Source organism: Budorcas taxicolor, chromosome 12, assembly GCF_023091745.1.
Source record: "Budorcas taxicolor isolate Tak-1 chromosome 12, Takin1.1, whole genome shotgun sequence".
Lineage (NCBI taxonomy): Eukaryota > Metazoa > Chordata > Mammalia > Artiodactyla > Bovidae > Budorcas > Budorcas taxicolor.
The window spans coordinates 76278028-76293062 of NC_068921.1; the positions used below are offsets into that span (position 1 = coordinate 76278028).

The 15035-nt window shown below is 46.2% G+C and overlaps 1 protein-coding gene across 1 annotated transcript in view; it reads left to right on the plus strand.

The window, feature by feature from the left end:
* Positions 1-636: 636 nt before the first annotated feature.
* UBAC2 (UBA domain containing 2) overlaps positions 637-15035 on the plus strand; it is a 170822-nt gene continuing 156423 nt past the window's right edge. Inside the window, exon 1 of the mRNA XM_052650151.1 lies at positions 637-792. Within this exon, the coding sequence (XP_052506111.1) occupies positions 762-792 (31 nt within the window). The 5' untranslated portion in view covers positions 637-761. The remainder of the gene's footprint in view (positions 793-15035) is intronic.

The following is a 15035-nucleotide window of genomic DNA, read 5'->3' on the forward strand; positions in this document are numbered from 1 at the left end:
GGGAGGGGTTGAGGGTCCAGGGACCACGGCACTCAGCGCTTTTTGTGGGGGTTTCGCCAAAGACCGACACGGGAAAAGGGGGAGGAGACAGCTGGACCGCCCTGCTCCCCGCGACAAGGACGGCCTTCCAGCTCCGGGTCCTCTTCCATCCGAGAAGCTGCCTCTTCAGCACTCGGCCGGACACCGGAACGCGAGGCGGTCGTGTCAACAGTCAGCCGGGGAGCCGGCTCCGCGACGGCCCAGAAAGGCCTGAGCACGCGCGGAACGCGCCTGGCGCCCCGTCACGGGGGAGAGGGGTTAGGGGTCGAGAGGAAATGTCCCCCGCGCCGGCATTCCGGAGGCATATGTTGCTTTGGTGACTCCACGGGGCGAGGGGCGGCGCTAAAGTACTAGTGCGGTCTCCCCAGTCACATCCACTCCTCCCACACGCCATCCCCACTCCTTTCCCAAGGTTCCCGCGGCCGTCGGAAAAATCCGAAGAGGCGGACCCCTTTCACTTCCGACGCACTTCCCTTTCGCGGCAGGAAGTAGGTGAGGCGGGGGCGCGGGCTGAGGAAAAAAAAAAAACAACACAAAAACGGACGAGCCGCGCATGCGTTGTTCTCTCGCGGCCTCCGGTGTGGAGTCGGGTTGCCGGATTCGTCGCTCCGCCCGGAGTGCGCCTGCGCGGTCGCAGGGTTTTCTCCACACCGCCCCCCCCTTCAGTCTCCGCTTCCCCTCCCCCTGTCCCCCGCGGGGGCTTTGAGTCCGGCGCCGGGACCATGTTCACCAGCACCGGCTCCAGTGGGCTTTGTGAGTACCGGCCGCCGCCATCCTGGTTGTGTCCCCCTAGACGGCACCCTTGGGTACCTCCTTGAGGAGGCTGGGGGCGGCAGGGACTCGAGGGTTGCAGGAGGTTTTGTGTGTGGTGGCGGGGATCGATCTTCCATCCCCGTTGCCAGAACCTTGGCAGTTCCTGCCCCGTGGGGGCCAGCGGCCACCGCCCCCGCCTCAGCCCCAGCTCCCCCCGCCCGCCACCCCCTGTGAGCCCCAGGTTCGATGCTCAGGTGCTCCCGGGGCTGCCGCCAGGTGGGCTGGGCAGTTAGGCTCCGGCTGGGTTGCCTGGTGTTCTGGCCCGGCTTCATGCCCTCAGCGGAGAAACCAGAGGCCGTCCGGGTGGAGGCGATACTGGAAGCCTACTTCCTTCCCAGTCACCTTGCTCCATTCATTTTAGGCTACCGAGGGACCCAGACTGGCTTCCCTCAGATGCAGATTTCAAACCTTTGCGTCAGAACCTGACCCCTTAGTTTTACTTAATTTTTTTTTTCCTCCTCAGCCTTCCTTAGGAGTATTTAGATAAACAAAAACCGATTAAAAGTACTTGAAAGTGGAAGGAAATGGAAGGGCCGTTGCTGCTGGATGTTGTTATATTTTAGTGGAGTCTCAGCCGTGGGGTGTCAACAGATAGAGGGTAGAGAAATATATAGAGCCTTTTAAACAGCTTTCTTTTTCTCGCTGAAATGGCCTGATTGACTCAAGGAAATGGCAACCCAATCCAGTATTCTTGCCTGCAGAATCCCATGGATGGAGGAGCCTGGTGGGCTACAGTCCATGGGGTCGCAGAGTCGGACACGACTGAGCGACTTAACTTTCACTTTCACTTTCAAGGTGGACTTTATGTCAGCTGAACAGCATTGAGGTTAGGCATTGACAGAGCAACAGCGAACTGTTTGAATAGCTACAGTTTTTGCAATTGCTTGTCACTGTTCATGCTTCCTTATCTCCAAACGTGTGAAGTTAATCTTACCGAGTACAGAGGCAGTTGACATTTCCAAATGTTCATGGTCTGTTGTGAAAGTTAGGAATCTTTTTAAGAACATAGATCGCATTATTGACCAGAGGATTTTTGCAGAAGTTAACACCTGTGGTCAGCACTTTGTTACATAAGTGAATATTAATATGTCTCTGGTCAATAGACGTTCGGTAACAAAAGATGTATTGAGATACCTGGTCAGTAAATTGATATCTTATTCTGGAAGTAAGTTAGTATCAGGGTGACAGGCATAAGTATAAATCTTCCTCACTTCTCAGCTTCTCAGGTTTTGAAGTGGGCTTAGTATTTATGATTTCCCTTGTTTCATGATTTGATTTATAGCATTTTTCAAGCACTGGCCTCAGAGTACCTTAACAGCTACTAGGTAGTTAATCTTCCTCAGAGTACCCTTTGGATAGAGAACATCACGACTGTTGAAACTGATAGTTGAGAAGGTGGTGTGTTTTTCCTGTGATCCTACTATGAGCCATACACTGCTGAATAGGAAATTAGTGGTTGTTATTGTTCAGTCGTGTCCAACTCTGGGATCCAGTGGATTGCAGCACCCCAGGCCTCCCTGTCCTTCACTCTCTCATGGAGTTTGCCCAAATTCATGTCCATTCATGCCATCCAACCATCTCATCTTTTGTCGTCCCCTTCTCCTCCTGCCCTCAGTCTTTCCCAGCATCAGGGTCTTTTCCAATGAGTTGACTCTGCATCAGGTGGCCAAAGTGTTGGAGCTTCAGCTTAAGCATCCGTCCTTCCAATGAATATTCAGAGTTGATTTCTTTTAGGATGGACTGGTTTGATCTCCTTGCAGTCCAAGGAACTCTCAAGAGTCTTCTCCAGCACCACAATCAATGGTAGAATTCTTTAGTATTATTTCTTTTGTCATTTTGAGCTATCCTTCCTTGCTAGTCAAAAAACATTAAAAAATTAAAAGAGCAAGCAAAATCTGTTACTGGTTACTATGCTTTGTTAGCCATTATGTTGCCAGAGTATATTCAAATTTGATGTAAGGTGACTCTGGGGAAGGTAAGACATGATTACTTGTGGCACATGGTTGATAAGTATTGATTTCTAGGAGCCAAACTGCAGCCCAGGGAGAGGCCTAGGCCCGAGGCTCTTCCTTAGCTGTCTTGCCTTGTTTCTGAAATAAATGTATCTGAAGCATAAAAATGGGTGGAATGGCCATTCCTCAGAAGTCCATGTCTTATATGCTCCTTTAGCGAACATTTTGAGCAACTCTTACGGGTTGGTTTCTGGGGATGTGACAACTCTTGCTGGGTTCTGGGGACTTGACATTGGACAAGTCTTGGTCCCAGTGTTTGCAGAGCTTACAGTGTTGTTTAGGCACCATTTTTTCCCCCCGGACTGGTCTTTTGGCAAGTCTAGGCAGAAACATTTTCCTTGCTCTGAAGTTTTTCTTTGCAAGGCTCCCCACTGCAAGGGAAGTGATTTCCTTTAGATAAGTCGTGTGCCCTTTGGTAAATGAGAGTTCTGATCCTAAGTGTCCTGAGGATGAATGTTTGCCTAACCCTGCCCCAAGAGGTGTTTTCTTAAGGGAAAAATCCCGGCTCTTTCCTACCACCTGCATATTTCCCACCTCTGTGACTAGTAGATGATGGTGTTTTCATGTTACACTTGCTTTCATCTCTCTCTCATTTATTTATTTATTCTGCAAGTGTCTGTTGACTACGTACATAAGCCACATAACGGTTTGTGTACAGAGGATAAAGTGGTACACAGGATGAAGCAGGCCAGCATCCAATAAGTATGTTACCATGTGATTGCACATAGTGGTAAGTGTCGTGAGGAAAATTCGAGGGTAGTGGCGTAGACTGTAGTTATAGAGGACTATAGCAGGACGCCAGAAGAATGCCAAGAATGCTGCTTTAGCTGTTAGGGTCAGAGAAGACGTTCAGGAAGGGGACTGAAATGGTGTGAAGGAGCCAACAGGTGAGTTTTTGTTGAACAGTGTGCATCTCGTAGAAGGGGAGACGCAAGTGTAGAGACTCTCAAGCAGGCACAGCAGGGCGTTTTCCAGGTGTTGAAGAAAGCTGGTGCTGCCAGGGCCGTGACTCAAGCAAAAGGCATTTGCAACCATGTCTTTGAAACTGTACTGCTGTCGGGTAATTCAGTCAGTTCAGTCGCTCAGTTGTGTCCCACTCTTTGCGACCCCATGAACCGCAGCATGCCAGGCCTCCTTGTCCATCACCAACTCCCGGAGTTCACTCAGACTCACGTCCATCGAGTCCGTGATGCCATCCAGCCATCTCATCCTCTGTCGTCCCCTTCTCCTCCTGCCCCCAGTCCCTCCCAGCATCAGAGTCTTTTCCAATGAGTCAACTCTTCGCATGAGGATAAACGTGTGTAGGACTCTTGTTCATGCCTCATTTTAGATCCTTGCTTAGGGATGACAACATGTTGAGTAATAGATGTATTATTTCTTACATTTATTAGTAAGCGTTCCCATGACTTACTTCACAGTGTACTCACTCTGACCGTGGATTCAAGCAATACTCATTGCATGTCTGATGTATTCCAATTGCAGGTCCCACCCTTAAGGAGTTCAGTGTCTAGTGGGAGAAAAGTTGACAAAAAGCAATGAGACAATGTCTGTACTGGGTGCTGCAGGTTTCTGGCAGGGGTTGGGCTCGGGAGGGGAGAGGCGCTGTTAAGACTTATATCTTGGGGAGATGCTTCAGCTGACTTTTGCGGCCTGAGCACGAGCTGCTCAGGCATGCGAGTAGGGAGAGGGCCTCTGTGGGGGACGGAGCCTGGGCAGGGCCTGGCAGAGAGGCCGGAGGTGATGAGTTAGGGAATTGCTGATTCCGGCAGAGGGGAGCACTTTCTGCACAGAGGTGTGTGCAGTGACGTCATTCAGAGGCCAGTGAGTCGAGGGCTGGGGATGGAACCTGAAGAGGAGACGTGGCCAGCTGCCTCTCCCCAGGAACACAGACAGGAGCGGATGGTAGAGCCGAGTTCAGGAAGCAGGAGAAGGTGAAGCTCTGAAGCTCTGGTTGGGGAGGCTTCACGCTGCTGTGGGCGGCAAGATGGAAGCTTCCCCTTGGGGATGCGAGCAGGGTTTTCCATACGCTGCCTATATCCTGGCTGCGAAAGCGGCCACAGAGCTTTCAGATTCCTGGTCCCATCCCCAGAGAGTCATATTCAGAAGAGCCAATGTGACCATTAGAGATCTGAATTTTTAAAACCAGGGGGAAGATTCTGAGGGACGGATTTAAAGGCAATAGCATGGCCAGCAGGAGGGGCCCAGAGTCCAGCAGGAGGGGCTGATGGCCTCAGTGAAGGTGGGAGCAGTGGGGCTAGATGGAGGAGAGAAGGAGGATTCTAAAAATGTGTAGGCAGGTAGGCTGTGTCAGTAGAGCTCAAGAGATCAGGAGAGAGAAAGGAGTTGAAGGTGACTGGGTAGACACGCTCCTGTTCACGAAGGCAGGGAGTGTAGAAATGGAGGGCTCAGTTGGGGGGAAGACATGTAGTGTCTGAGGGCCTGGGAAGTCCAGTCGGAGATAACCCAAGGGCCATCTGCAGAGAGGGAGCTGGCCTGGACACGGGCCATTACGGGGTTGTGCCCTGGATGTGAATGACGACACCGGGAGCAGCAAGTAGAGCTGGAAGGCTGAGGACGAAACTTTCAGTTCAGTTCAGTTCAGTAGCTCAGTCGTGTCTGACTCTTTGCAGCCCCATGAATTGCAGCACACCAGGCCTCCCTGTCCATCACCAACTCCCGGAGTTCATTCAGACTCAGGTACATCGAGTCGGTGATGCCATCTAGCCATCTCATCCTTTGTCCTCTTCTCCTGCCCCCTATCCCTCCCAGCATCAGAGTCTTTTCCAGTGAGTCAATTCTTTGCATGATGTGGCCAGAGTACTGGAGTTTCAGCTTTAGCATCATTCCTTCCAAAGAACACCCAAGGCTGATCTCCTTCAGAATGGACTGGTTGGATCTCCTTGCAGTCCAAGGAACTCTCAGGAGTCTTCTCCAACACCACAGTTCAAAAAGCATCAATTCTTCGGCGCTCAGCCTTCTTCACAGTCAAACTCTCACATCTATACATGACTACTGGAAAAACCATAGCCTTGACTAGATGGACCTTTGTTGGCAAAGTAAAACTTTCGGCAGTTCTGGTCCAGTGTTGAAGGCGCGGTGGAGACAGGAGACAGCAGACTAGGCAGACATGGGTGTTTCTCTAGGAGAAAACCGTCCTCATCCGACCTAGTTTGATTTGCCTGCTTTCTTTGTAAACAAACTCCTGCAGCTTCTTCCCACTCTCTCACGGTGACTCTGATGGCCAGACTTCCGATCTCCTTGTCTCCAGTTTACAACCCATTTCTGGCATCTTCCACTTCCAGTCTGGAGACCATGGTTGATTCCCCGAATTGCATTCCCATCGAGACCCTTGGCGACCTGGGATCCCTGTCCTGCTCTCTGACCTGGCAGAGCCCCAGCCCTCAACCTAGTGTGTGGTGTCCATGCGAGCTGAGTCCTCGGCATGGCTGCTCAGTTACACTTCTTGGATTCTGTTGTCTCATCATCCAGACTGTTCCCATGCTTACTCCATCCCAGATATAGGCCATGCCTGGGCACATCCTCTCACTAACTTGTTTGTATCCATTCTTTTGCAGGTGTTAGAGGAGACGTGCTAATGTTGATGATACTCGAGCTGATTTTGGAGGGACAATTAAGGATTTGTTAGGCATGTGAACGCAGTCCTTTTTTCCCCCCAGTCTAAAAGAATTCTTCTAATTGAGGCCCACCCTTTGTCTATTCTTAACTCATTCTTTTAAAATTTATTTTTTATTTATTTGGCTGCATTGGGTCTTAGTTGCAGCATGTGGGGTTGGGTTCCCTGACCAGGGATTGAACCCGCGGCTCCAGCATTGGGAGCTCAGAGTGTTAACCACTGGGCAACCAAGGAAGTCATCCTCTGCTGCCTTTTCTAGTGACACTCCCTCCTCTCTTCCCGCATGAGTTAAAGCTGGTGCTTTCTCCTGTGGGCTTTTTGGAGACCCCCAGGATATTTCAGATTCCTATTTTGTGGAGAGGAGATGTTATTCCCTAATTTTTCCAGGTGGTTGTGAAGATGAAAACATTTATCATGTGTAAACTCCTAGAGTTGTGCATAGCAAATAAATAGGGTGAAGTATTTTTTTCTTTTTCTATTTTAATTTATTTTGAATTGAAGGATAGTTGCTTTACAGTATTGTGTTGGTTTCTGCCATACATCAGCACGAATTGACCATAGGCATACATGTGTCCCCTCCCTCTTGAGCCTTCCTCCTACCTCCCACCACATCCCATCCCTCTCAGTTGTCACAGAGCCCCAGTTTGAGTTCCCTGTGTCATACAGCAGAGAGACTTCTCTAGTAGCAACCTATGGAAATGATCCCTGAAAGTATAGTCTTAGGATGAAGTATTTTTAACTGGAGACGTCTTTGGAGTCTTAAAAATACAGAAGCATAACCACTTCATCCATTGACCACATTCTGTACGTGCCCAACTGCTAACGACTTTGTTTCTTCTTCCCTACCAAGCTTCTTGAAAGATGTCTTCACTTTTTTCCTTTCTCTCTTCCCTTCACTCTTAAGCTCTGCAGTTAATTAGCTGTTTTCTTTTTTTCTGATGGTCTCCAGCTGTGGCCTGGCGTTCACAGTGCCTGCTTCCCTCCCCCACAGCCACCGAGAGTGAGTGACCGGAGACTTCCTTGTCCACATGCGGGCCTCTCACTCCTTGTCTTAGTGGAGTGTTCTCTCACCCTGGCCTTGATGAACACTTTTTGTACAATTTTTTAAAAAAATGGAAGTGTCGTTGATTTACAATCTTATATTAGAGTCAGGTGTATAGCATAGTGATTCGCATTATCGATTGCCTTCCGTTCAAAGTTGTTATAAAATACTGGCCATATTCCCTGTGCTGCGCATTACCTCCTATACCCGGTAGTCTGTGCCTTTCTAAAATGCCTTGTTCTTTGACTTTCTCCTGTCATTTCCTTAGTTTCTTTCACATTCTCAGGGGCTCCTGAATTTGGCTATAAGTTATTGTCACTTTAAGATGAGCAGGATCATTAAGGTCAAAACCTATTTCTGTCGAAGTAAAGAGTGAACTGGAGGTTGTTGTTGCTTAGTTGCTAAGCCATATCTGACTCTTAATGACCCCATGGACTATAGCCCACCAGGCTCCACTGTCCATGGGGATTCTTCAGGCAAGAATACTGGAGTGGGTTGCCATTTTCTTTCCCAGGGCAGCTTCCCAACCAGGGATGGAACCTGGGTCTCTTGCATTGGCAGGTGGATTCTTTACCACTGAGCCACCAGGGAAGCCCATGAGCCAAAAGTAGAGTGGAAATAGAGTGGATTGTTGGGATGGACAGCTGAGCGAGTCTCAGGAAGACAGAGCTGGAGTCAGCCCTTTGGAGATTCAGATGGTTGTCAGTACCCAAGGGTATCATGCTAACTAAAGCTCACATGGCCCTGAGTTGGGAACCAGTATAAATTTATCAGAGTGTGAAATTCATTCTTAGCTGAGCTGGAAATTTCCTTTGAGTGAAACTCTTCTTTCTTTATCCAAAAACCTTAGTTAGGAAGCTTGAATCAAATGCAGTTGATGAATCCACGGTAACAGTGGGGCCAGCCTATGATAAGGACATTCTTCTCACTCCAGAGATGGGTGAGCCGTAAGGACCAGTGGGTCATTCAGGGTCTACAAACCCCACCCTCATTTCAGCTTTAGGATATTGCCTCAGAAGCCGAGCACTCTCTCACCAGCATCACACTGACATGGACATTTCAATAGTTTCCCACTGTGGCTGTGGTGGTGCTCCCAGGAAGGGCCATACCATATTCTGATATATTCTTTCTTCAGGTATGTACTCAGTGTGTTGAATACATAAGTTGTGGGAGATGATCAAAGTAAATATTTTTGTCTGTCACCATCTCTTTAAAATGCACTTGGCTTGGAAAGCTTTTTGCCTTTATGAAAAGGCATCAGGCCTTATGACTTTTTATGCACTCTTTAAGTTATTGATTCAACGGCTGTTTACCCGTGAGTCAGCTATTCTAGGAGCTCAGGATTCGGTGGTAAGTGAAAGACAAAAGGTGCATTCAGGTGGCAGTAACCTTAGGAAACAGAAGTCACAAAACATAAGCTCAGTTTAGAGATCGAAAGTACCCAGTTCAGTGTATTCTGCCTTCATTCAAAGGTAAGACTTTTTCTCCCTCTTTCTCCCAGTTAAGATTTTCTCCCTGTTAAGATTTTCTCCCTCTTTAGACATTGAAAGTACCTAGCACAGTTCATTCAGCCTTCATTCAAATTTAAGACTTTGCCTCCTCCTTCCTCCCAGTTGGGATTTGTAGCTGGTAACCCGTTGTCAGAGAAAGTGATGTAACTAGCTTCTGACCTTTTATGTCCCATCTGACCCTGAAATTTCCGGTTTCTCCTTCCTGGTTTCTAGATGGGGCAGAGTGGGAGGACGAAGGAATGGTGAGGAGCTTGTACTGTTCTTATGCTTCTCTCTGCGCCTGGCCAGTGGTTTAAGCTGACTCTGTCCTGTAGGTTCTTACGGTGTCTGGGGAGGCACTCATGCGGGTTGCTCCCCTGACCTGGGGGATGTATTGTTAGGCTGGTGGGCTTCATTTGGTGACTCTTCCTTAGCTTCCTGAAACTTAGGTCCATCTGCAGTTTCTTCCTTCTAAGGCCTTTTTGGCTTGCTTGAGGGTGCTGTGGGACTGAATCAAAGACGACGCCTCTAGCTTGTGGTCCACCTCTGCTCTGCTGGAATTGCTGATTCTTTGTCCTGGTCGTGTATTTTTTATCTCATTGATCAACATGGCTTCTCCTCCTCCTGCTTTCCAGAAACCCACTCTACCCCCCACCTCCTATCAGGGCTCACGTATTCAGCTCACCTCTTGCTCAGCTTGATGCGAGGGCCTGGAGGTACGCACAGTGGGTTGGTGGTTCACTCCACTCGTCTTCCTCGTGATGTCCTCTCTCCACAGCAGAGAGCTCTCACCCTTCTGCTCTTTATACCCATGATCTGACTGAGAGGACTCTTGGTGCTCTTTCTTTGTAAAATCTGCATCTTGGTTGTGGAGTCTCCCTTTGATATTCAGCGACTCTTGTATTAATATTTCGGTACCTCAGTGAAACCTGCAATTTTGCCATCCTGTTTTAGTTAGGTTTCTGTTTTGAGGGCCAAGGATTACTTGGCTGGCCTCTTTAGAGGTGACTTTGTGTATTTGTGTTCTGATTTCATTCCTTGTTGCAGTAAGGGATTAACTCAGCAGGCCGGGTTTGCCCAAACCCCTGAACCAGTTGCTTTTAATGCCTGATTCTTGGGGATAAGCTGCTTCCCAGATTTCTTAAGTTTTGAGGGAGTATATTTTTTGAAACAGGGAGATGCAACCAGTCCATTCTAAAGGAGATCAGCCCTGGGTGTTCTTTGGAAGGAATGATGCTAAAGCTGAAACTCCAGTACTTTGATCACCTCATGCGAAGAGTTGACTCATTGGAAAAGACCCTGATGCTGGGAGGGATTGGGGGCAGGAGGAGAAGGGGACGACAGAGGATGAGATGGCTGGATGGCATCATCGACTCGATGGACCTGAGTTTGAGTGAACTCCGGGAGTTGGTGATAGACAGGGAGACCTGGCGTGCTGCGATTCATGGGGTCGCAAAGAGTCGGACACGACTGAGTGGCTGATCTGATCTGATCTGATCTGATTTTTTGAAACTTGAGAAATACAGTGCTCTTTATTCAAGAATTTTGATTGAGAAGGAAAGACATATTAAGTAGGAAAGGGCAAACCTGGAGGGTGCTTTTAAAAACAATGTTTTCCTTTTCAATCTAAAGTAAGATTAACCACATTATAGAAAGCTTGCAAGATACAGAAAAACCACAGTTAGCATCTCAGTTAATTTTCTTAATCTCGTCCCCTCTATACATTTATGTTCTTGTTTTAAATGAACTGATTTTATTATTGTAAAATGAATGCATGTTCACCAAAGAAAATTCTGAAATATGGAAAAGTAGTGGGAAGAAATAAAAACATCATTTATTAACATCTTGGTGTTTATACTTTTTCCATTGCAAAAATGAATATCCAAATTAATAATTGTTTATCACACTTGAATACTATTTTCTAACTTGATTTTATTTCATGCAACACTCTTAAAATGCAGTCATAATGACTGTGTGTATATTCTGCTATTTTCTCCTTTGTCATAAGCATTTTCTTAGTATACTATTCTTGCAGTTAGGTTTGTGCTTCCCTCCGTTGTGTTTTTTTTTTTTTCTCCCATTATAGTAATGCTGAGAGCATCTTAATTTTCAGATATTCCTAGAAGTAAAAGAAGACTAAATAAAGAATATTTTAACTTTTGATACTGCCAAATTCTAGCCCCACAGGATGGTACCTACAACTTTACCAGCAATTTTAAGGGAAAAAATATTGGTTTACTTAAGTTATCACTTCTAATTTTCACAGTAGCTCTAGGTATTTTTTCTGCAAATGAGTATGTTGAAGCTCAGAGTGTAATTTGTCCAAATTATGTGGACGAGCTAGGACTGAGCTCAGGTTTTCCTGCCTCCAAAGCCGGTGTTTTTTTTCCTTGTGTCATGCCACATTAGAGACTAAATTGATGTGAATTTAGTCTCTGATTAGGAGCAGTGGGAATATAACTTCTAAGCCTTAGGAAAAACACCTGGGAAAAAGAATCAGCATTTAAATGAGAGTTCTGCGTACCTCTGTAATTTTTCAAACAACTAATAAAGTATGCATTATTATCAGCTTTACTTACGTATTATTACCAGTTTTACTTGTATCACACTGTAAATTTTACTGTGTAACACCTGCATGACGTTACTAGGCTGCATTTGAACAGCTGGTTAGTTCTCAGAACAACCCCGTGAGGTACTATTCTGAATTATTCCTCGCAGTTTGCAGATGAGAAAGGCGAGGTGCAGGTATTTAAGTAACTTGTCCAGGATCATAGCTGGTGAGGAGCGGGGCTAGAATTGGAATCCAGTCTGGCTCCATGTTGTGTGTTGTGAACTAATGCATACTACTACTGCCCAGACTCAAGTTTATTTACATTTCTCTCTTGACCACTTGACCCTGTTCATAGGATGGTGATGAATACAGCAGCTCTGCTCAGCAGTGGGGTTTATTTCCCGGTCACTGAAAACTCACTCTGAGTCCTGGCAGCTAGCTTTTCATTCCTCCTCTTGTGTCTGCTGCAGCTCCTTTCTCTTGGGTCCACCATGTTCCTTCTATTGGCTTTCAGTCCATGAGTCTCCCTCTTTCTTCCTAAGCAGAACCAAAGCCCAGTCCTGTTTTCACTAGAGATGTTTTATGTCCTAATTAGGAATTTTTTTTTTCTTGTAGGAAGTAATATACTATGGTTGTTTTTATTTGCATAGTGTTCTTTTCCCCTTCTCTTTCTTAATAACTTGACTAATAAAGAGAAAGTAAAAAGAACACCATGCAAATAAAAACAGCCATAGTATATTCAGTCAGTTCAGTTGCTCAGTGTTTTTGACCCCATGAATCGCAGCACACCAGGCCTCCCTGTCCGTCACCGACTCCCGGAGTTCACTCAAATTCATGTCCATCGAGTCGATGATGCCATCCAGCCATCTCATCCTCTGTCGTCCCCTTCTCCTCCTGCCCCCAATCCCTCCCAACATCAGAGTCTTTTCCAATGAGTCAACTCTTCACATGAGGTGGCCAAATTACTAGAGTTTCAGCTTTAGCTTCAGTCCTTGCAATGAACACCCAGGACTGATCTCCTTTAGAATGGACTGGTTGGACCTCCTTGCAGTCCAACGGATTCTCCAGAGTCTTCTCCAACACCACAGTTCAAAAGCATCAATTCTTCGGCACTCAGCTTTCTTCACAGTCCAACTCTTACATCTATACAGGACCACTGGAAAAACCAGAGCCTTGACGATGGACCTTTGTTGGCAAAGTAATGTCTCTGCTTTTCAATATGCTATCTAGGTTGGTCATAACTTTCCTTCCAAGGAGTAAACGTCTTTTAATTTCGTGGCTGCAGTCACCATCTGCAGTGATTTTGGAGCTCAGAAAAATAAAGTCTGACACTTGTTTCCACTGTTTCCCCATCTATTTGCCATGAATTGATGGGACCAAATGCCATGATCTTCGTTTTCTGAGTGTTGAGCTTTAAGCCAACTTTTTCACTCTCCTCTTTCACTTTCATCAAGAGGCTTTTTAGTTCCTCTTCACTTTCTGCCATAAGGGTGGTGTCATCTGCATATCTGAGGTGATTGATATTTCTCCCGGCAATCTTGATTCCAGCTTGTGTTTCCTTCAGCCCAGTGTTTCTCTTGATGTACTCTGCATATAAGTTAAATAAGTAGGGTGACAATATACAGCCTTGACGTACTCCTTTTCCTATTTGGAACCAGTCTGTTGTTCCATGTCCAGTTCTAACTGTTGCTTCCTGACCTGCATAGAGGTTTCTCAAGAGGCAGGTCAGGTGGTCTGGTATTCCCACCTCTTTCAGAATTTTCCACAGTTTGTTGTGATCCACACAGTCAAAGGCTTTGGCATAGTCAATAAAGCAGAAATAGATGTTTTTCTGGAACTCTTGCTCTTTTGATGATCCAACGGATGTTGGCAATTTGATCTCTGGTTCCTCTGCGTTTTCTAAAACCAGCTTGAACATCTGGAAGTTCACGGTTCATGTATTGCTGAAGCCTGGCTTGGACAATTTTGAGCATTACTAGTGTGTGAAATGAGTGCAATTGTGTGGTAGTTTGAGCATTCTTTGGCATTGCCTTTCTTTGGTATTGGAATGAAAACTGACCTTTTCCATCCTGTGGCCACTGCTGAGTTTTCCAAATTTGCTGGCATATTGAGTGCCACACTTTCACAGCATCATCTTTCAGGATTTGAAATAGCTCAACTGGAATTCCATCACCTCCACTAGCTTTGTTCGTAGTGATGCTTTCTAAGGCCCACTTGACTTCACATTCCAGGATGTCTGGCTCTAGGTGAGTGATCACACCATCGTGATTATCTGGGTCGTAAACATCTTTTTTGTACAGTTCTCCTGTGTATTCTTGCCACCTCTTCTTAATATCTTCTGCTTCTGTTAGGTCGATACCATTTCTGTCCTTTATGGAGCCCATCTTTGCGTGAAATGTTCCCTTGGTATCTCTAATTTTCTTGAAGAGATCTCTTGTCTTTCCCATTCTGTTGTTTTCCTCTATTTCTTTGCATTGATCTCTGAGGAAGGCTTTCTTATCTCTCCTTGCTAATCTTGGGAACTCTCCATTCAGGTGCTTATATCTTTCCTATTCTCCTTTGCTTTTGACTTCTCTTCTTTTCACAGCTATTTGTAAGGCCTCCTCAGACAGCTATTTTGCATTTCTTTTCCATGGGGATGGTCTTGATCCCTGTCTCCTGTACAGTGTCATGAACCTCAGTCCATAGTTCATCAGGCACTCTTATCAGATCTAGTCCCTTAAATCTATTTCTCACTTCCACTGTATAATCATAAGGGATTTGATTTAGGTCATACCTGAATGGTCTGGTGGTTTTCCCTACTCTTTTGATTAGCTCCTACCAAAAAAAAAATCCTAATTAGGGAATGGCAACCCACTCCAGTATTCTTGCCTGGAGAATTCCCATGGACAGAGAAGCCTGGCAGACTACAGTCCATGGGTTGCAAAGAGTTGGACACGACTGAGCAACTAAGTACGTTATCCACCTTGGGCTTCCCCAGTGGCTCAGCAGTAAAGAATCTCCCTGCAATGCAGGAGACCCAGGAAACGTGAATTCAATCTCTGGGTCTGGAAGATCCCCTGATGGAGGGCATGGCAACCCTCTCCAGTATTCTGCCTGGAGAATCACATGGACAGAGGAGCCTGGCGGGCCCAGTCCATAGGGTTGCAAAGAGTCAGACACGACTAAATTGACTTAGCCCATTATCTGCCTTTTCCACCTTTTCCCATTCTCAGCTTATGGCAGTATCAGTTTAAGTCAGAACCTGCCTTAAATCAAGCTACTTTAAAAATGTATTTCTGTGGAATTTTAATAAGTACAACCTAATAAAGAATATCATAAATAATAATTGACCCCAACATTTTTGAAGTGTGCTTTGTGGAACACACTGGTACTGTGTAGGGCTGCTTAAATATTTTTTTTTTTAATTAAAAATTTTAAACCCCAAATTATATTGTTCAGTTTATTTTTTCTA